The sequence below is a fragment of the Muscardinus avellanarius genome, assembly GCF_963383645.1.
Source record: "Muscardinus avellanarius genome assembly, chromosome: 19".
Classification (NCBI taxonomy): domain Eukaryota; kingdom Metazoa; phylum Chordata; class Mammalia; order Rodentia; family Gliridae; genus Muscardinus; species Muscardinus avellanarius.
In genome coordinates, this window is record NC_137805.1 from 33,345,196 (window position 1) to 33,364,776 (window position 19,581).

A 19,581-nucleotide genomic window follows, 5' to 3' on the forward strand; every position below is an offset into this window, starting at 1 on the left:
ATGGGGAGGTGGGCCCTCGACGTGGCCTTCGTGTGGAAGGCGGTGCTGACGCTGGGGCTGGTACTTCTCTACTACTGCTTCTCCATCGGCATCACCTTCTACAACAAATGGCTGACCAAGGTAACTGGAAGCCTGGCCAGTGCAGGCGGCGGGGAAGAAGTGGCCATAATCGGGGCAGCCATACTGGCCCAGAGCGGCTGTTGCCGGGGCATGGGTTGCAGGCAGGGCCCAGCCTGTGAGTGTTGCGGTGATGGAGATGACACTGGGCTGGGTGTGAGCCCCGGGTGCCGCTTCTCAGACATCTAAGGATGAGACCGATGGTCCCTGCTTAAAGGACTGTGATGCGGCTGGGAGCCCCTCACGTGGCGTATCACCCCTGGCGCCCGGTCGGGGGGAGGCGGGCGGCAGCGCGGGTGCTCCCAGCGGTGCTCCCAGCCGGCCCGTCTGCTTTGGGCCCGCAGAGCTTCCACTTCCCCCTGTTCATGACGATGCTGCACCTGGCTGTGATCTTCCTCTTCTCCGCCCTGTCCAGGGCTCTGGTTCAGTGCTCCAGCCACAGGGCTCGCGTGGTGCTGAGCTGGACCGACTACCTCAGAAGAGTGGCCCCCACAGGTATGGGTCCGGGTGGAGGGGTGGCCCTGGGGCCACGGCCCACCCCTGTCCTGCTGCCTCTCCCCTTCCCTGCCTTCCTACTCCCACACACCCAAGAGAGCCCTGCCTTAGCCATGGCCTCGGGGCTCCCTCTCCCCAGGGCTGTGGTGGGGTCACCAGGAAGATTTCCTAGGTCAGGCCAGGCCAGGCGTAGAGCAGGCGGACCTGAAGGGTGGTGGGGCTGAGCTGCGGGGGAGCCCTGAGCATGTGCGGTGTGAAGCTGCCCCAGCGCTGAGGACTTGGAGCCAGTGAGGGAGACAGAGGCTGACGGGCCTGTCTGGAGGCCCTCGAGTTTGTTTCCTCCTGAGGGGAGTGGTTTTCACTGGGACTCGCAGGGTCTGAGGCCCGCGGAGGGACGGTACGCAGGTCAGTCGCAGCCTTTCAGAGACGTCCAGCCCTGTCACTCGCTGGCGGGCCTGTCCCACTTTTGGCCAGGCGTGAACCTTTCAGTTCCTGGCTGGAGAGGAAAGCCTCGGGTTCCCAGAGGAAGCCAGCGATGTGCAGGGCAAAGCGAGTCTCCTCGGCTGCACGTTGGCCACCTGTCGGGCTCCTTGGCCATACCAGTCACCGGCGCCCTTGTCCCCGTAGCACTGGCAACGGCACTTGACGTGGGCTTGTCCAACTGGAGCTTCCTCTACATCACTGTCTCGCTGTGAGTACCGGCCCGGCCCAGCACCTCCCCTCAGGCCAAGCTCACTGTCTGTCTACGCTCAAGGCCGGTGGCCCGGCCACCATGCCACGCCGGGACCAGCCCTTACCCACTCGGCTCCTCCCTGGCACCCAGCAGCTCTCCGAGAAGCCTCCAGCCTCCTCTGTAAGCCCAGTGCAGAGGGGATGCTGAGCCTGCCTGCGGGGTGGGGGACAGGTGCAAGGCCACAGAGCACTGCCGTCATTGCCCGCCAATCCCCGCCCACTGTGGGCCCGGCCTGCGCAGGAGTCGGCGCTTCCCTGTTTTGCTTCAGAAAACACAGTCCCTACCTTCTCTCTGCCCTGTCTTGCCTGGCTTCTGCCAAGGGCCAGGTAAAGAATAGGATTTGGCGAGCAGTATCAGACCCATAGCCTCTTCTCCCAGGTGGTAAACCAGAGGCCTTAGTCAGACATTTCTTCTGATAAAAGGTCCCTTATCAGTCCAGATGGCGCAGGCCGGCTCCTTTTAGTCTTCTGTACCCAGGTTGCCCTGCTGCCCTGGGCGTGAGTGGCCCTCCAGGAGGTCACTCCGTGGTCTCTGGCCTGGCTCCGACAGTGCATTATGGGTCATCTCTGCTTCCAGGTACACGATGACCAAGTCCTCAGCTGTGCTCTTCATCCTGATCTTCTCCCTGATCTTCAAGCTGGAGGAGCTGGTGAGGCGCGTGTTGTCTTTGTCGCCCTGCCCCTTGGTGTGCCAGGCATAGAAGAGGGAATATGAGAGGTGGTCTGCCACTCTTACAGAGGCGACAACCAGCCAGGTGGCGCCAATTCCCTTCTCTGAGACAGGAGATAGTTGTGGGCAGTTTGCAGAATACTTAGAAACGAGTAGAGCAGGTGCTGGCAGAAAGGGAAGCTCGGGGTTCACGCGGAGCTGGGCTCTGGGGGTCCTGCTGTGCCTCGTGGGTGCCTGAGACAGCACAAAGCACTGTGCGATGTTGACTGTGGAGGGATGTTGGGGCCTGCGGGCAGCAACAGCAAGGAGTGCCCGTGCCCCCTGGAGGGTGCAGGGATAGATGGGGTGTTTGCCCTGGGGGCAGCCAAGATGGCTGCCAATCCCCAAACTCCAGAGTGATGAACTCTTGCCACCCGAGCCCCCAACTTAGCCGCACTGTCCCGTCCTCCAGCGTGCGGCGCTCGTCCTGGTGGTCCTCCTCATCGCTGGGGGCCTCTTCATGTTCACCTACAAGTCCACTCAGTTCAACGTGGAGGGCTTCGCCCTGGTGCTGGGCGCCTCGTTCATCGGCGGCATTCGCTGGACCCTCACCCAGATGCTCCTGCAGAAGGCCGAGCTGGGTGAGCTCGCGTGAGGGCGGCCCGGTGGCTGCAAGCCACGCAGGCGCAGCAGGCCTGACCGCGCCCTCTGCCCTCCTGCAGGCCTGCAGAACCCCATCGACACCATGTTCCACCTGCAGCCGCTCATGTTTCTGGGGCTCTTCCCTCTGTTTGCCATATTTGAAGGTACGTTGGGCCCACTGCCCCCAAGGCGCCTCAGTGCAGCAAGTCTGCGCTACGCCTGGTGTAGTGCTAGCCACAGAGATTCCTGAGGGCAGAGACGCAGCCCCTGCCCCCGCAGCCATGATTTGGAGCTAGACAGACATATAAACAAAACACAGCTGGGATCTAGTGTGGTAAGTGCTGCACAGAAGCATGTGTAGAGTACGCGGGCTTCGTGGTGACGCTGTACAGACAGGTGTGCCCACGATGACCTGGGCGCTTAAGCACGCGGACTGAACGCTCCTTGAACGCGGGTGTGGCGGTGCCGTCCTTATTCCCACATCGCAGGTGAGAGAAACTGAGGCAGGGAGTAGGGAAGATGGCTTGCCCACCGCCCCGTAGCCCATAAGAAGCCAGAATTTGCCTCAGCCGCCTGGCTCTGGGCCACTGGGCATAGTGCTCCAAGGAGCAGAGGCGGGCCTCGGTGGGGGCAGCAGAGCCCCAGCACGTGTGTGCAGGATGAGTGTGATGTGGTGTGCTGGCGGGGGCAGGGCAGCCTGGGAAGCATGTCCTGGCGTGGAACTGTGTACAGTGAGGGAATGGGGGCTGGGGCTGGGGACAAGAGTCCATCTGTTGGTCCCCCCCCCCCCCGTCGGCTTCCAGAGCCCAGGAAAGGCGGGTGGCACAGCGTGTTGGGGTTAGCCTTTGTCCTCTGTCTGTTTATCCTTCTGCCCAGAGTCCTCGCTGTCCTCAGGGTCATTACAGAAGATCCTGCCCCACATCCATTTAAGTTTCAAGCAGTGAAGCGTCTCCAGCCTTCCTGGGAAAATTATTCTGCCGCCCCGTTGTCCAGGAAACTTCTGTTCAGAGCCTCATGTTTTCCCTGTTTAAAATCTCTCCCCGTTCCTTCATTATGCCCCTCGTCGCAGACGCCGCCCCCTCCCGGCTCTGCAAACCCTCCTCCCAAAGCCCTGGTAGTCGCCACTTAGCAAAGCTGCACGGATTTAGCTCCTTTAATCTTTTCTGGTAAATTAATCCCCCAAGCTCCTTCATTACTTACGTTGCTCTTCCCCAAATTCCCTTCAGTTTGCCAACGCCTCTGCAGCACTGCTGAGCCCAGCACCAGACAAGATGTCCTCCACCCCGAGGCCTCCGGCCTGGGGACCGCCACTCTGCGTTTTTGTGGTACTTCCCTCCCAAACCCCAAAGTTCCTGTCAGCTCCCAGCTCCTGCCGGGTCTCTAACGCGCCCAGTGCAGGGCTAACCTCACCCTCGTACGCCCTGGCCACCTGGCTACTGCTAGGGACCCCGGGAGTCCCTTGTCTTGGAGGGACTCCCCAGAATGTAAGCAAAACGTGGTGCGTTGTGTGTGTGTGTGTGCGTGTGGGCTTCTGTGGAGCAGAGAGCTGTGGCTTCTGTTATATATTTAGGTTTTCTTTGAAGAATGTTCATCAAATTATACTGCTTGTTAGAAAAAGACCAATGTAGTCCCAGTCCTGCCATTTCGTCTATAAGAAAACCCAAGTCCAGAAAGGAAACCTCTCTCAGCCCAGGTCCCGGGTGCAGTAGCAAGGTCCGGATTAGAGGGGGTGGCCCCGTGGAGGAGCGCCTCCCCACCATGCACAGGCCCGGGCTCCATCCCCAGCACCACACAAGCCTGTCTACCAGAACAGGGCACTGCCCTGGCTCTTCTGTGCGTGCCAGCCCCTCCTCCAGGCCGCAGGTCCAGGGCCCTCCCTGTCAGCACGCTGGCTTGCCTTGCCTGGGCTCCCTGCCGCCGTCCTGGCCCCCCTGTGTGGGGCTGTTTCATTCTTCCCATTTCTTCCCAGCAGTGGTCCCGGGGACAGAGCCCCTCTGGGTGGCAGCCGGCTGGCGTGGGCGGCCCAGGACCTGGCCTCCCGCTCTCCCCTGTTGCTTTCAGGTCTCCATTTGTCCACATCTGAGAAGATCTTCCGTTTCCAGGACGCAGGGCTGCTCCTGCGGGTGCTCGGGAGCCTCTTCCTGGGCGGCATCCTCGCCTTCGGCCTGGGCTTCTCCGAGTTCCTCCTGGTCTCCAGGACCTCCAGCCTCACACTATCCATTGCTGGCATCTTCAAGGTACAGGCTCGGAGGCGCCCTGGCGCTGACCTGGATGGGGCCTGGCCATCGCTCCTGCACTCCCAGCCCTCTGGGGAAGAGCCAGAAGTGCCCCCTCCTCCTGGTCCCCTCAGCCCCAAGCGGCCGCCACCCCCAGACAGGTGGGGAAACGTCTTGAGAGCCAGGCCTGGTCCACCAGCCCTGGAGTGTGTTCGTGCTGTATCTGCAGCTGTGGCTGAGGAGCCCCCAGGCTCCGCCGTGAGAGCTCGGTGACTGTTGGCAGTGCCCGCGTGGGCACCGCAGGGCTATTCACATCATGCCTGCTTGCCGCATGCGGCCACTCTTCCTGTCCTTCCTGCTTTCTTCTGCCTTCTCCCTCACCCCAGCAGTCCTCTTTGCCCAGGGCCAGGAGGGGTTTCCTCTTGTGCCACATAGACACCCATGCTCGAGCAGTGCCACCTAAAACCAGGAAGGAGCCCTCCCCGAGGGTCTCCTGGCTGCAGCCAGAGGACGAGGTGGGAGCTATGGCTCTCAGAAAGACCGTCCCACCAGCCGCTGTTTAGGAAGGACCCCAGTACAGCGTCCTCAGAGCCCGCTGGGACCAACGTCACCCACAGGGACTGAGGGCTCCCTGCCTGCAGACGCCCGTGCCCAGGCAGCCTCTGGTCCCGTGTGTGTGGCGCAGGCTGCGAACCTGCTGTGCCCTTTATTCTCTGATGGATTCTGTGGATAGAGCCCGCTTGGTCCCTCTGGGTAATGGGTAGTGGCAGAGGCTCCATCGCAGTTAGACCAGCCCCTCGCTCCTCCCCTGCAGGCTGGCCTGAGCGCAGGCCCTGCTGACATCCCCTTTTCTGTCCACAGGAAGTCTGCACCTTGCTGCTGGCGGCCCACCTGCTGGGCGACCAGATCAGCCTCCTCAACTGGCTGGGCTTTGCCCTCTGCCTCTCGGGAATATCCCTGCACGTGGCCCTCAAAGCCTTGCACGCCAAAGGTAACTGGAGCCCTGCAGGCCTTGCATCCCTGTGGCCTCCGGCCCTGGCCTGCCCTGCCCTAAAGAACCAGGTGGTGCTCACCTTCCCCGAGCCTGGCGGCCGACTCCAGTCACTCCCCTGCCCGCTTGGCAGCTGGGGAAGGAGGCCTGGTACCGCCACCGCCCTGTGGGAGGACGGGACTCGTCTCCAGGGGTGGGCCGGGTGAGTGTATGTGCAGGGCCACTGAGTACATCATCGGCCCACAGCTGTCATCTCCCCCAAAGGCGATGGCAACCCTAAGGCCATGAAGGGCCTGGGCTCCAGCCCCGACCTGGAGCTGCTGCTCCAGAGCAGCCAGCAGGAGGAGGACAACGAGAAGGAATACTTCGTGGCCCAGGGGCAGCAGTGAGCAGCCGCCTCAACTCCACTCGGAAGCCTCCCTAGCAGCGTGCTCTGAGCGCCCAGCTGGGAGCAGGGGCCTGGGCAGCGCCAGGCAGACCTGTGGCTGGGCCTGTTCCCTTCCTTCCCTCCCTGCTAGGGCCTGGAAAGTCGAGCTGTTCTGGGCTCAATGTGGCGATGGCAGGGGTGGGCTCTGCTCCCCTTAGCCTGGCGGAGACCAAGGCTCATTTCAGAGGCACAGGGCTTCCCAGGGGACTGACTTTGGACTGAGGGCGGCTGGGGAGGGACAGGGAGAGGCCGGGCCTTCCCACCTGGGCGGCTTCTTGCTCAGAGAGGAGGCTTATTTATAGTTTGGAAATAAATGGCTTATGGTCCACTGGCCACTCGTTGCTGGAGGCGTGGGGGTAGGGAGGGGCTTCTCCCAACCTGGGCCTTCCTCACATGGCGGGGCCTACACCTTGCCCACCGAGTCTCCCCGCTGCCCCGCAGGAAAGAACAAGTGATTCTCGCCGAGCACAGTCTTCTCAGGCTGCATTTGAATCCCGACTCATTGTGTGACCACGAGTAAAATTCTGCATTTACTTGTTTATTTATTTGTGGTACTGAGGATTGGACCCAGGGTCATCCTACATCTGAACTATATCCCCAGCCTGTTTTTTTTTTTTTTTTAATGGTCTCACTAGGTTGATGGAGTCCCACTACTTGCTGAGGCTGTCCTCGAACCTGTGTTTCTCCTGTCTCAGCTTCCCAAGTACTGGGATTCTCGGTGTGCACCACCACACCCAGCTACATGTTTATTTTTTAAATCCTTTAAACAACCAAGAAATTAGGACCTAGAAAAAGTATAGAATTACCAAGTGAGTGGCTGGTGAGTCCCAGCCAGTATGTACCTCAGAATGGCTCCCGAGCCGCCTCCTGTGAGGGGCCTGAGCCCCCAGCCTTCCACTCGCCGGTCTTGGACAAGCAGCATTGCCTACTTCTGCGTGGCGTCTTCTCTAGAGTGGAAGGTGCAAGCTGGCCCAGCAGGCTGCAGTTCTGCGCCTGGTCTGTAGAGGGAGCTGCTGGGGCTCTGCCCAGAGCGCATCAGGCACTCAGCAGGTGGCGCCGTTGCCGCACTCTGCATGCCCAGTCCTTCCTGCCAGCCGCCACCACTGCCCAAATCCCAGGGTTTGAGAAGGGAGTGGCGTGAGGACCAAGTGGACACTAGTTGTAAACTGGGCTAATCAGATGCTGGCGCTCCCTCGGTTAATTACGCCCAGGAGAACCTCACTACTCTAGAAACGGGCCTGCAAACTTTGTAAAGGGACAGATAGTAAATATTTTCAGTTCAGGGACATATGGCATCTGTCGCAACTTCCCAACTCAGCTGTAGCACAAAGCCGAGGATGATACAGAAGAAGGGGTGTGGCCGTGGCCCAGTGAGATGGTACAAAAGCCAGGCTCGGCATGCCGGCTGCGGTCTGCCAACCCTGCAGTTGCACAATCCCCGAGGAGGATGAGGCGCAGCTCCGGTTCCTGGCCAGGGAGACGGAGGGCCTCAGCCTCTGCGCAGGAGGAGGAGAGCCGGAACCGGCCTCAGCGCCCCATCCCAGCGGCATCAGAAAGCAAAGGCAGCGCCTGCCTCGGAGCCGCGCCTTATCTGCTTCCTGTTCCTCTGGCTCCCTTGGGTTCTGCAAGCTCAGAGGCCATGGTTAAAGAAAGCTTGGGTTCCCGCTGGACGACTGAAGGGAGAGCCAGCCAAGGAGGGCCAGAGGGGGGCCGCCTGGGCGGGAGCGCCTGCCAGGGCCTGGGCTCAGGTGGAGGGGCGCTTCCTGTCCGTCCCTGCCGCCCCTCTGGCGGGCACAGGGAGCAAGTGCTGCTGTCTAGTGCAGTAATTACAGGGTGCAGCACAGGGGCCCTCACAGCACACACGCTGGCCTCAATGACAGCCCCTCACTTAGCGGCAATTACCAGGCAGGCCTGGAGGAGGGCTCCCTCCCCACCCAGCCCGCCCAGGTGCCACTGCGGCCACCCTGGGCTCTGAGCCCTCGAACCACCCGTGCTGTCTGCAGCCACTGCATCTCTGAGCTGCAGCGTCTCCATGGCAACTCGGTGCTTGCGCAGGTTGAGGGAGGCTGAGGATGTAACTGGTCCCTCCAAGGCGGTGATGTCTGTCCCCAGCTCCCAGGCGTGTGCAGAAGGGGGAGGAGGGAGGAGGGCTGACCTGCGGGTTCCACTTTTAAGTGCTTACATGCCCACTGCCTCTCCTGGGAGCCTACAGTGGAAGAAAGGTTAATGCCCCCAATATACAAGCATGTCTGCGGTTGGCACCATAGTGGGGACAGAAGGAGCTGGAGTTTGCTGTGGGAGAGACCTGAGCCACTATGCAGGCATGCCTGCCTCTTCATTCTGGTGCCAGGCTCTGCCTTGGGGGCTCAGGGCATCACCGTCACCTGTGCCTGCTCCCCTGGCTCCTGGGAACCCCAGGGCCTGAGGGGTAACGCGGCCCCAGGAGAATGCGCTCGACGGCACTCACTGCTGCGCTCTGCAGCACAGGTGAGCATCGGCCCCGGTTTGTAGTCCAGAGCACAGGAGTGGGTCCCAGGCCATCCACTGAGGGCAACAGCACCCAGACAGGTGGCCATGCGCAGGCACTGCTGGGCTCAGGGACAGACGCTGTCCTTCCTTAGAGCCAGCCCTCCCAGCCCAGAGAAAATAGAGGCGGGGTAAGCAACGGGGAAGAACAGGAGGGACCACCTGCCGGATGCTCTTGCCCTTCCCGTAGGTCGTTCAGTCCCTAGCAGCTCCGTGCAGTAGGGATTGGTGGACCTCTTTCACGGCTGTGGAAAGTGAGCTCCTAGTGGCTAAGAACGCAGCCTCCGGACACTGGCAGCCTTGGATTCCCTCTCTGCCCTGTCATCTTGTGTGCGTTGCTCATCCTCTCGGAGCTCGATTCCTCCCTGAGCTGGAATACTGCCAGGTGTAGTGGCACATGCCTGTAATCCAGTCCTGAGGAGGCTGAGACAGGAGGATTGCAGGTTTGAGGCCAGCCTCAGCAATGATTTAGCAAGGTCCCTTAGCAACTTGGTAAGACCCTGTTTCAAAATTTAAAAAATTTTTTTAATGGCTGGGGAGGGTGAGCTGGGCGTGGTGGTGCAGGCTTATAATCCCATCATTTAGGAGGCTAAGACAGGAGGATCACAGTTTGAGGACAGCTTCAGCTACTTATTAAACCCTTTGCAACTCATTGAGACCCTGTTTCAAAATAAAGAAAAAAAAATAGGGCCGGGGAGTCTAGCTCAGAGGTAAAATGCCCCTGGCTTCCATCTCCAGTACTGAAGAAAAATAAAAAATAAAAAAAGCTGAGGGAGCGTAGCTCAGAGGTAGAATGCCCTGGGTCCAACCTCCAGTGCTCTCCCCCCAAAAGGAGGACTGTGAATACATCTCTAATGGATTAGTTGTAAAGATAAAATAGCACGTGTTTGTACGACGCTGGGCACGTACCCATTAGCTCTCAGTAGCCATCAACAACGAGGCCGTCACATCACCGGCCCAGTAGCAGAGCACGGGGAAGGGGCCCTGGCTGCCGGGTCCCCGTCCTTGCTGCGAGGCCTGGCACAGAAGACGCTTCATAGATAGTTGTTCTGCAAAGGGGTTCCAGTATAAAGTGTGGGGTTTACAGTTTCTAACTCTGAAATGACTTGCCTTGGGTGTCGCTCAGTTGTCAAGCTTTAAAACTAGCATGTATTAGGCCCTGGGTTCAATCCTCAGCACTTTGAAAAACAGACATGATTTACCCTGTAAAAAGAAGCTACTGCCCAGCACCAGCAGCCTCCCACGGAGCCTGCCCCTGGCCACACAGCGTGCACCGGCACACCCCTCCCCGCTTCTCAGGAACCAGTTAGCTTGATTTCTGTTCCCATGGTTATTTACAGTTCCGTTGGCAACTAGTACATTTCCCTGAAACGGGCCGGCAGCCCCCAGTCCCGCTGGCTTCTGCTGGCGGGCCGTCCCCATCTCCTGATATCTGATGAGAACTCTCCCGCTAGGGACAACAGAGGGATGGAACGAAGGAACCAGAAAAAATGCATTGAAATGCATTCAGTACATGTTTCTGATGCATCTATAATGTGCCTGCCCAGTGCTAGCTGCTAGAGATAATAAAAGTCATTAAAACACTGTCCCTGACCTCAAGGAACTTCTGTGGGCTTTTTAACACAGCAGGGGCCCTGGGAAACAGACTCAGAGGTGGAGATTAGAGTGGAGTGTTTACTAGAAAGTGGTCTTGGGGAAAACACCTGTGGAAGAGAGGCGAGAGAGGAGATGAGGGATTTGGCGGAGCGGGAAGTTGAGCTTCAAGGCAATCCCGAGGAAGGCCTCGGCCATCGCCACAGGGAGCACTGGAGCTGTGCTCAGATGGGGTGATAGGTTCGGGTGGACCTGTCATTGGTGGGGGGCCTGCCTCCCTAAGAGGAGGTGTGGTTTAAGGCAGGGCGGTTTTCTTCAAAGCAAGACAATCCCCCATGAAGGCTGATGGCTGGGGTCGGGGGTCGTCTTCTAGCCATGCTCTGCCGTTGGGAGGAGTGAATCCCTCACTCCCAGAGGTAGGTCTGGACACCGCACCACAGCAGCCACTGCCGAGGGCCATGGACTGGCTCTAGGGGTGACCGGGGACCCCTGAAGAGGGATCACCAGGTCATCACCAGACAGGTATGTGCATATGTGTATTGTTCTGGGAGAAGAGTGTCCTTGACCTTCAAAAGATTAAGAGCTACTGTCTAGGGACAGACTTGTCTGAAACTGCAGTGGGACCAGAGATGCACACTCGAGGTGCTTGGTTGAAAAGATGGATGGATGGATGGATGAATGGGTGGATGGATGGATGGATGGATGGATGGATGGATGGATAGATAAATGGATGGGTGGGTGGATGAGGGATGGATGAATGGGTGGATGGATGAGGGATGGATGGATGAATGGATGGGTAGATAAATGGATGGGTGGGTGGATGCGGGATGGATGAATGGGTGGATGGATGAGGGATGGAAGGATGAATGGATGGATGGGTGGATGATGGATGGATGGGTGGATAGATGAATGGGTGGGTGAATAAGTGGATGGATAATAGGTGAGTGGGTGGATGGGTAGATTCCATAATAGAATGTTTGGGAGGGACAGAAAAGGGAGTAACCTGTCTGGATCTCTCTGGGTCAGAAAGAAAGCTAAGACTTCCAGGAAGAGCTGAATTTGAGGACTAACTAGGAGTTTGTTAAGCAAATGAAAAAAGAAAAGCATAACACGCAGAGGAGAGAGTAGACATGTAGGCACAGAGGTAAGGGGGCGCCAGGGTGGTGTGCTTGGGCAACAAGAATTAATCCACCAGGGACTGTCAGAGGTGCACACGGGGAAGGAGGAATGGGGGATACTGGCCTGCCTTTGGAAAGCCTCAGGACCCCAGAAGGCATCGTGGTAGGGATTGTTCCACCAGGCTCTCTAGAACAGAGCAGCCCCCATCACTGAACAATTGCATGTTTCTGGGTTAGGGAGAGGGACGAGGCTGGTCCTAAAGATACACCCGCGTGAGGCGCACTGGGTCATTTGTCACGTCCTTCCCATCCCTGGCTTCCTTCAGTCCTGCAGTCCACCCCAGAAGTCATCGTTATTAGTGGCCCCTCTTTGCAGATAAGAAACAAGCTCAGAGAGGCCGAGCTACTTGCCCGGGGCCATCGCATCATTAGCCACCAAGCAGGGAGCCCTCCCACCCGGCTCACCCCTCCAGCCTACCCTTCTCCTCCACGCTGCAGCCCCAGGTCGGGGTGGCTCGCTGCCCTCCAGGGCATGGTCCCTCTGGTTATGGACACGGAAGTAATGGCCCTCCTCCCGGCCGAAGGTCTAGCTGGGCGGCTTCCTGCTGGTATTATTTTGCCCTGGGAGGAATCTCCCACTGAGCCCGCGCCTCCCGTCCTGTTCTTGGGCTGCCCCATGAATTAAACATGCCCCCGTGGTTAGCTCAGTAATGCTTTTATTAATAGTTAATTATTCAACGCGCACTGGGGAAATGCGACTCGCTCAGGCCTCGTAAATTAAGGCAGTGATCTCGCTCGCGAAGGGAGCCGATGGGGCTTCATTACCCGGCCCCTTCCCTCGCGGCACCTCTGGGCCTGCCATTTAGTGGTGCTAAACGAGACGTTCTGGGTGGGGGCGAGGGACGGGGCAGGGGGAGGCTGAGCATCCTGGCTCGCCTCTAGAGCAGGGGGCGGGTCTGAGGTGTCACCTAGGAAATGTGCTTCCTTACCGGTGGCTTGTCCGCCCGGGGCGGTGTTCCCTGTCAGTCACCGCTGGCCTCCAGAGACTCCCGGAGAGGGCAAGGCCACCTGTCTCAGGCGAGGGTCTCCCTCGCTCAGTCGGGGCATCCCCCAGCCGCCCCACCAGACCCCAGGCCCAGGGGCTGCCTCCGGAGGGGTCCCCCACACCGTCCACTCCTAGGTTTTCTGGTGGCTGAAATCAATTTCCCATCCCGATTCTGCTGCCAGGCCGGATGAGGGGTTTACTCTAACCTGGCTGGGCTTTTCTAAACTTAGCGTCCTCCTTGTTTTATTTCCCAGGAGACAGAGCCCCTCGCTTGTCTTCCTGGGGGAAGCAGACCAGTGTCCGCTCTGAACCCACGGTGTGCTGGGGTCTGGCCTGGCGTTTAGCTCCCGCCCTCTGGCTCCACCATCTCCATCTCTGCATCTGACAGTGGAGATAAAAACACCTGTGCTGAGGTGGTTACATTCAACGGAGCCCTTAGAATGCTGCTTAGACCACACCCCGGGGCCATGTTCTTGTGACCTTCTTCACGACTGTGTAGGCAGCTGGATCCTGTCCCCACTTACAGGTAAACAAAATGAGGATTTAAGTATGTTCTTTCAGCGGGGTGTGGTGGTGCACACCCATAATCCCAGTACTTGGGAGGCTGAGACAGGAGGATCACAGGTTCGAGGCCACCCTCGGCAATTTAGCAAGGCCCTCAGCAACTTGGTAAGACCCTGTTTCAAAGTAAAAAAAAATAATAATAATGGTGCCGCACACTTATAATCCCAGCATTCGGGAGGCTGAGACTAGAGGATCACAGTTTGTGGACAGCCGCAGCTACTTAGTGAAGCCCTCTGCAACTTAGTGAGACCCTGTCTCAAAGAATAAAAAATAGGGTAGGGGGTGTAGCTCGAGGGTCAAATGCCCCTGGGTTCCATCCGCAGACCAACACACACAAAAAGATAGGAGTGGGGGCTTAGCTCAGAGGTTGAACATCTCTCAGTTTCATCCCCAGTACTACAAAAAGTAAAATAAAATAAATTTGTTCTTTGACTCGCCTCAAGACACACAATCCATCCTCCCATGGAGGTAGCGTGGGGAGCTGGTCTCCGCTCCAGGAGACACTGTGCCAAGCCCCAGGAGGCGGGGAACGTCTGTTCATCTGTCCCAGGGTCACAGACCCTCCCCACGCCAGTGTGGGATGAGAGGCTCTGCGCCAGGTTCAAATCCTGCTCTGGCCACCAGCTCCCCCAGCCTCTGTGGAATCTCAATTTCCCATCTAGGAAATGGGCTTCTGGTGACTCCCACAGCCTTCCACATTCCTCAGGGGTTCCCTTAGAAGCACCAGACCTCAGCCGGGTGTGCCAGTTCACGCTTGGAATCCCAGCATTCAGGAGGCTGAGACAGGAGGACCTCAGGTTCACAGCCAGCCTCAGCTACTTAGGCCCTCCGCAGCTTAGTGAGACCCTGTTTCAAAAAGAATGAAAAATAGGGCTGGGATATCTCAGAGGTAGAATGCCTCTGGATTCAATTCCTAGCACCACACACAAAAAACAAACAAACAAAAAAACAAACAAACAGTTCCTGACATCTGGGAGTCTCTGAGAAGAGCCTCTTTACAGAGACTCCCCACCTGGTTTCTTTCCATGTTACAGGGAGAAAACAAAAGTCCTCCTCCCCGGGTTGTTGGAGGCCCCGCGGTGAGGACTACGCCAAGCCGCCTGGTGTAGGTCTCACCAGCCCCAGGCACGCCCGCCCTCGCCCATCCCTCAAGCTGAGGCCGCAAAGCAGGGCGCAGTGGTGTTCTGGCTGGCCCTTCGGAGGCAGAGCCGCTGGCGGGCCTGTGCTCCCTGGCTGGACGGGGCGGCCCCGGCAGGTGATGCAGGGTCTGGGGTCAGATTGTCCTTCCACACCCGTGCAGCTGCCAGCCACTTTGGCAGGCAGGGATCGGCCTTCGGCTATGACCGCCCCCCACTCCCGGAGCCACAGGCAGGGAAGGAGTCCGGGGTGGGAGCACGGGCCGCGGAGGAGTGCGTCTCGGGGTTCATATATAATACGTAGCGTCAGATTTAAATGTCACTGCTGCAGGCGGCTGACCCGGGCTCCCGCACAATGGGCCGTGAGGGGCGCCTCGGCCGCCTCTTCATCTTCCCGGTGGTAGCTGACCAAGGGAGGGAGAGTCGGTTTCTTAAAAAACTAAACAGTTGTTGAACACTCTGGCGTTGCCTGGGCAACAGCCAAGGGGGAGAGAGAAGCATCTTATTGTTTAAAGTTATTCTTGCTCGATTTCAAAGGTCTGCTCTGAAAAGACCGCATTCTCCAGTCAGCCGGGCTGCTCGTCTCGGCTGGCCCAGCCACGCAGCCAGGCTCCCGCCCGCCCTCGCCCAGCCGCAACATAGCCCGAGGCTGTGGAAGGGGTCAGGGCTGCGCTGGACCCGAAGGACCCAAGGCGACCTCCCCGCTGTACTCGGCGCATTCAGCCCCTGGCCCCGAGGGACTCGCACCGTGTAAACACAGAGACAGCATGCTGGGCCTCTGCACACAAGGACCGTGGCTTAGCCCGCAGCGCCATGCAAGAGCCGGCACTTGGAGGATGGAGGCGGCTCGGCCACACGCACTCCAGGGGTGACATCTTGGTTCTCAAGTCCAGCCAGTGGCCAGTGAAGGGGTGGCCAGGTCAGGGGCAGCGGCCATGTGCTGCCACCGGGATCACTGAAGACCAGGTCAAGCAGCCTGGCCTCCGTGCCCCTCTGCCCCCACCACAGCACTGAACTGAAGTGTTTACTCAATCCTCTTCCCCCTGAGACTGTCAACTCCCTGACAGCAGGGCTGTGTCTGTTCATCTCTGTGTATTCTCGTAAGCTGCCTCAAATCCTTCCAGGAGCAAAGCAAATTCTGAAAATCCAAATGAGATGTACATATATTTTTAATTAAAAATGTTTAAATAGGGAATACATACACATTTTACGGATGTCAAAAGATTCAAAGGGAATAAATACTCTTGTTTTCCCTGCATGGGGACAGTCATGGTTCCCTCCTTCCAGAAATGCTCTGTCACACAGACACAAATGAGCCTCAAGTAAGATGTTCCGCATAGCTGCCACTCCAGTGTCTAGCACAGGGCCTGGCACGTAGAGAGAGATGGATACAGAGCGATGGGTACAGGATGGATGGATGGACGGATGAGTGAGTGGAAAGATGGATGGGCTGATGGAAGGGAGGATAGGTGGGCGGTGTGGGTAGGTGGAAAGATGAGTGGACAATTTGGTGGGTGGATAGATGGGTGGATGGGTAAGCAGATGGGTAGAAAGGCGGGTGGCCTGGTGGATGGATGGATGGATGGATGGATGGATGGATGGATGGATGGACATGTGCATGGGTAGATGGATGGGTGGATGGATGGATATGTGGATGGATAGATGGATGGGTGGGTAGTAGATTAGTAGATATGTGCAGCTGGGGTTCCTGGAAGCCCTTCTACCTCTGGGCTACACCCCAGACCTATTTTATACTTTTTTATTTTTGGAAACAGCGTCTCAAGCCATCGCAGCTGGCTTTGAACCTGCGTGGTCCTCCTGTCTCTGCCTCCCAAGTGCAGGGATTACAAGTGTGCACCACCACGCCCGGCAATAGGTGCAACTCTTGAACTCTGAGTTCTCTTTTCTCACGAACATCCAGGTTCCCAAATAAGAAGGCCTTGAGAGAGCAATGACCGCCCAGCATTGGACATGTTGACTTTGAGGGCCTGTGACTCACATGGAGTTCTCCCACCAGCAACTGGAGTCGTGGTTGTATCAGGTAGGAGTGTTATTCTACTGTTAATAACAAAACCCAGCTGTAAGGGCCTAAACCCATAAAGGCTTGTGTTCTCATGGCGGGAAGTCCAGACGGAGGTTCTGCTCTTAGGAGACAGGGGTCAAGGCACCGTGGTTCCCTTGACATTTCTCTCCTGGCTTCTTGGAGGAAGTGGGCTTCAGCCATCGTGTCCATGTTCCAGGAAGGAAGAAAGAGGGAGAAGAGGGACAAAAGAATGAGTCAACGGCCTATAAAAAGCCTATTCCTGGAAGCCCCACGAGGACTTTAATTAGATCTCCATGGCAACTCCTAACTGCAAAGGAGGCTGGGATATGTGGCCTCCAGGCTGGGCACATTACTCCCCTAGATAATATTGGGATGTATTAGTCAGGAGAAGGGGGACATGGGGAAAGGGGAGGCAATTGGCAGCCTCTGCCCTGTGGGCAAAGAATCAGAGCCGACTGTGGGCCGACGAGCAGGAGAGAGTGTCCAGGGGCTGCACATCCACGGCCACTCTGCCCAAAAGAAGGCGCCCTGGCTCCTTTTGCTTGTTCCCACCTTGAAACCCTTAGTCTTGCGGTTCCCTCTGTCCACAGTGAGCCTGGCAGGGCATCGGCACCTGCTTCCGGCTGCTGCTCAGCCCCGCCCACCCCAGGCCTCCCGGCCGCTTCCCTCCCCTGCCCGTCCTGCCCACTCCAGCTGCAGGCCCCTGGCACCCCGGGAGGCCTGCAAGCTCTTCTTCTTCAAGATCATGTTTGTCAATGCTTTGAAGAAAATACACAGCTCTTTACCAAGACAGACAATTAAATTGAAATGCGGTTTCCAAAATGTTTACAAAACCAACGTGTGATGTAATACCACACGCGTCTCTTTATTAATGCATTCAGTAACAGGATCTAGCAGTCGTTCCATTAACAACCGCCATCTCCAGGCAGTGATGAGTGTCGATGATATTTCCAAATGCCTGCAACAACTTTAATGTAATAGGAAATATCTGATTTCTGTTGGTGACAAAGTCACCGGCACTGCTAATGCTCGCGCCGTGTGTCACCAACACTTATAACTGAAGAGACGTGTACATTTCAGTTAGAGGTTAGTGAAAGAAAAATGGAATGTTCTCCCCACCTCACCTCCCTGACCCCCTGAATTCCATCTGCAGATGCCTGGGCGGGGCACGGGGCGTCCGCTTTTATATTTTTCCTTCCAAATCCTTTTCATCACCCGACACCCTGCACGCGCTTGCCTGCTTGCTAACTGTCAGGTCCTCGCAGGACAGCTGAAACTTTGTCTGTCCTGTCCTCTTCAATCCCTGGACCCCTGCCAGGCACACGGTGATCTGCAAAGGTTTGTAAAATAAACGGGCAAGCAAGAGAGGAGGCTGGGAAGACCGGGGCCCGGGGGGCTGGAGCCAGACGTGAGCTGCCCCGATCGCCACCCTGGGGAGCTGGCTGGCTGCTGGGGATGCCCTCGCCCTGGGAGGGGAGACTGTCTAGAGGGAGGTCGCTGTCCCCCAGCAGCCAGGATGACAGGTGGGTTGATGGGAGGCCAGCGGGTCGCCTCCCAGTGGCAGCCCTCTGGGGAGGCACGGCACATCCGAGTCCGCGCTGCCCGGATGTCTGTGGGCAGGCAACCTCTCTCTACTTCTAATCTCCAGGCTCCTCCTCCTGCCTCCCCTGGTTGCTAAACAGAGACAGCCATGGAGAAGCTACGCCCCAGTGACGTCCTCATCCCTCAGTGTTCCCCAGGCAATGAGGGCCTGCCAGATGACCAGAGCAGAGCCCATGAGGCTGCGGGGACAGGAGGACCCTGGAATCCAGACACCCCGGGAAGAAATCAAAGGCCGCTATTAGCCAGGGGTGATGGTGCATGCTTGTAATCCCAGTGCTTGGGAGGCTGAGACAGAAAGATTGCAGGTCCGAGGGCAGCCTCGGCAGTGTAGTAAGACTCTCAGCAACCTAGCAAGACCTTGTTTCATTAAAAAAAAAAAAAATTAAAAAGGCAGTTATTGCAGAGGCCCCTGTGTTCAGGACCTGGGAGCCAGGGAGGAGCCAGGTTTCCCTCCCAGCCTGAGGCTGGGGACTCAGTGCCATGGATTTTACAGCCACCTGAGAGCCGGGAAAACAGCCAGCTCCTGGAATCAGACCAACTTGGGTGGGACTCCAGCTCCTCCACCTGTTTGTTAATTGCATGGGGTTGAGCGGGTCACACGCCAGCTCCGAGCTTCGGTCTCAATCTCCAAAACAAGGTGGGGGGGCTTTCTACATTACAGGTTTGGGGTGAGGATTCAGCAGGGAAAAATAGTAGCTTTAAAGCAACCAGCCCGATGCCAGGTGCGCCATAGATACTCACAAAGGAGTCACTCTTTGCTGTTAACTTGTAGCAAATTACTTGCGGTCCCTGGCTCTGCTGCCTCTTCCCTTCTGGATCTGCCTTATCCCCCATCCAGGAAGGAAAATGGAGACTAAGGTGGTCCTACAGGCTCCAAGAAGTCAGGAAGGGAGAGGAAAGACGAGTTTGGAGTCAGACAGGCGTGTGTTCAAATCCCAGCTCTGCAGCCTCCAGCTGTGTGGCTTTGGGTAAGTTGAGGCACCTCTCTGAACCTCACTCTGCTTGCTGATAAAGCAGGACAATGCCTTCTCCTAGTGCCATGGGCGTTACTAGATAGGAGCGCTGTGTGACAGCCCCCAGGGGCGCCGCCGGACCAGAGGCAAGGACTCCATCAATGGTGGCCAGGAGAGAGAGGAAGCCAGCACCCTTCATTGCTGGCGGCACATTTGGGTCTCATTTCAGCGGGACAGGACCAAGTGTGGTCACCTTCGACAAGGGGGTGTACAAAGGGCAGGTGGTGCCATCGCAGAAGGAATCTGCTCAAAGGGGCACAGCAGCCGGGCACGGTGGCACACGCCTGTAATCCTAGTATTTGGGAGGCTGAGACAGGAGGATCGCAGGTTTGAGAACAGCCTCAGCCACTTAGCAAGACTGATAGCAACCTAGCAAGAGCCTGCTTCAAAACAAAAATAAAATAAAAAAAGAGGTGTAGCCACTGTGGCCAGGGCAGGATAGAAACCAGGCGTCTGGGACCACGTCTCCTCCTCACAGCTGAGCCTAGGGGTCCGGCAGTAGCAGGTGCGGCCACCGCTGTCCAGGAACTTGGACTCCGGAGGACTCAGGATTCAGAGAACTTTTCCCGCTGTTCAACCCATACCGCACATGGGTGACAAATTAGGATATGTCCGAGCCCAGAGTCACGACCCCTGTGCCCGCTTTGGGCAGGCCTTTGGAGATGGAATCC

The 19,581-nt window shown here is 57.7% G+C and overlaps 1 protein-coding gene across 3 annotated transcripts; it reads left to right on the top strand.

Annotated features, from left to right (window-relative positions):
- On the top strand, positions 1–6,231 carry SLC35H1 (solute carrier family 35 member H1; the record flags this gene model as incomplete). Of its 3 annotated transcripts, none has more annotated exons than XM_080716338.1 (9): positions 1–120; positions 462–612; positions 1,240–1,303; positions 1,895–1,994; positions 2,466–2,634; positions 2,716–2,799; positions 4,697–4,872; positions 5,713–5,842; positions 6,107–6,231. In XM_080716338.1, 9 exons carry the CDS (start codon positions 1–3, stop codon positions 6,229–6,231), a joined length of 1,119 nt encoding a protein of 372 aa, XP_080572464.1. The 3 variants fall into 3 exon arrangements, with proteins under 3 accessions (XP_080572464.1, XP_080572462.1, XP_080572463.1); XM_080716336.1 differs by having other exon boundaries at positions 1,922–1,994; XM_080716337.1 differs by having other exon boundaries at positions 1,922–1,994; positions 2,529–2,634.
- Between the last annotated feature and the right edge of the window lie 13,350 nt (positions 6,232–19,581).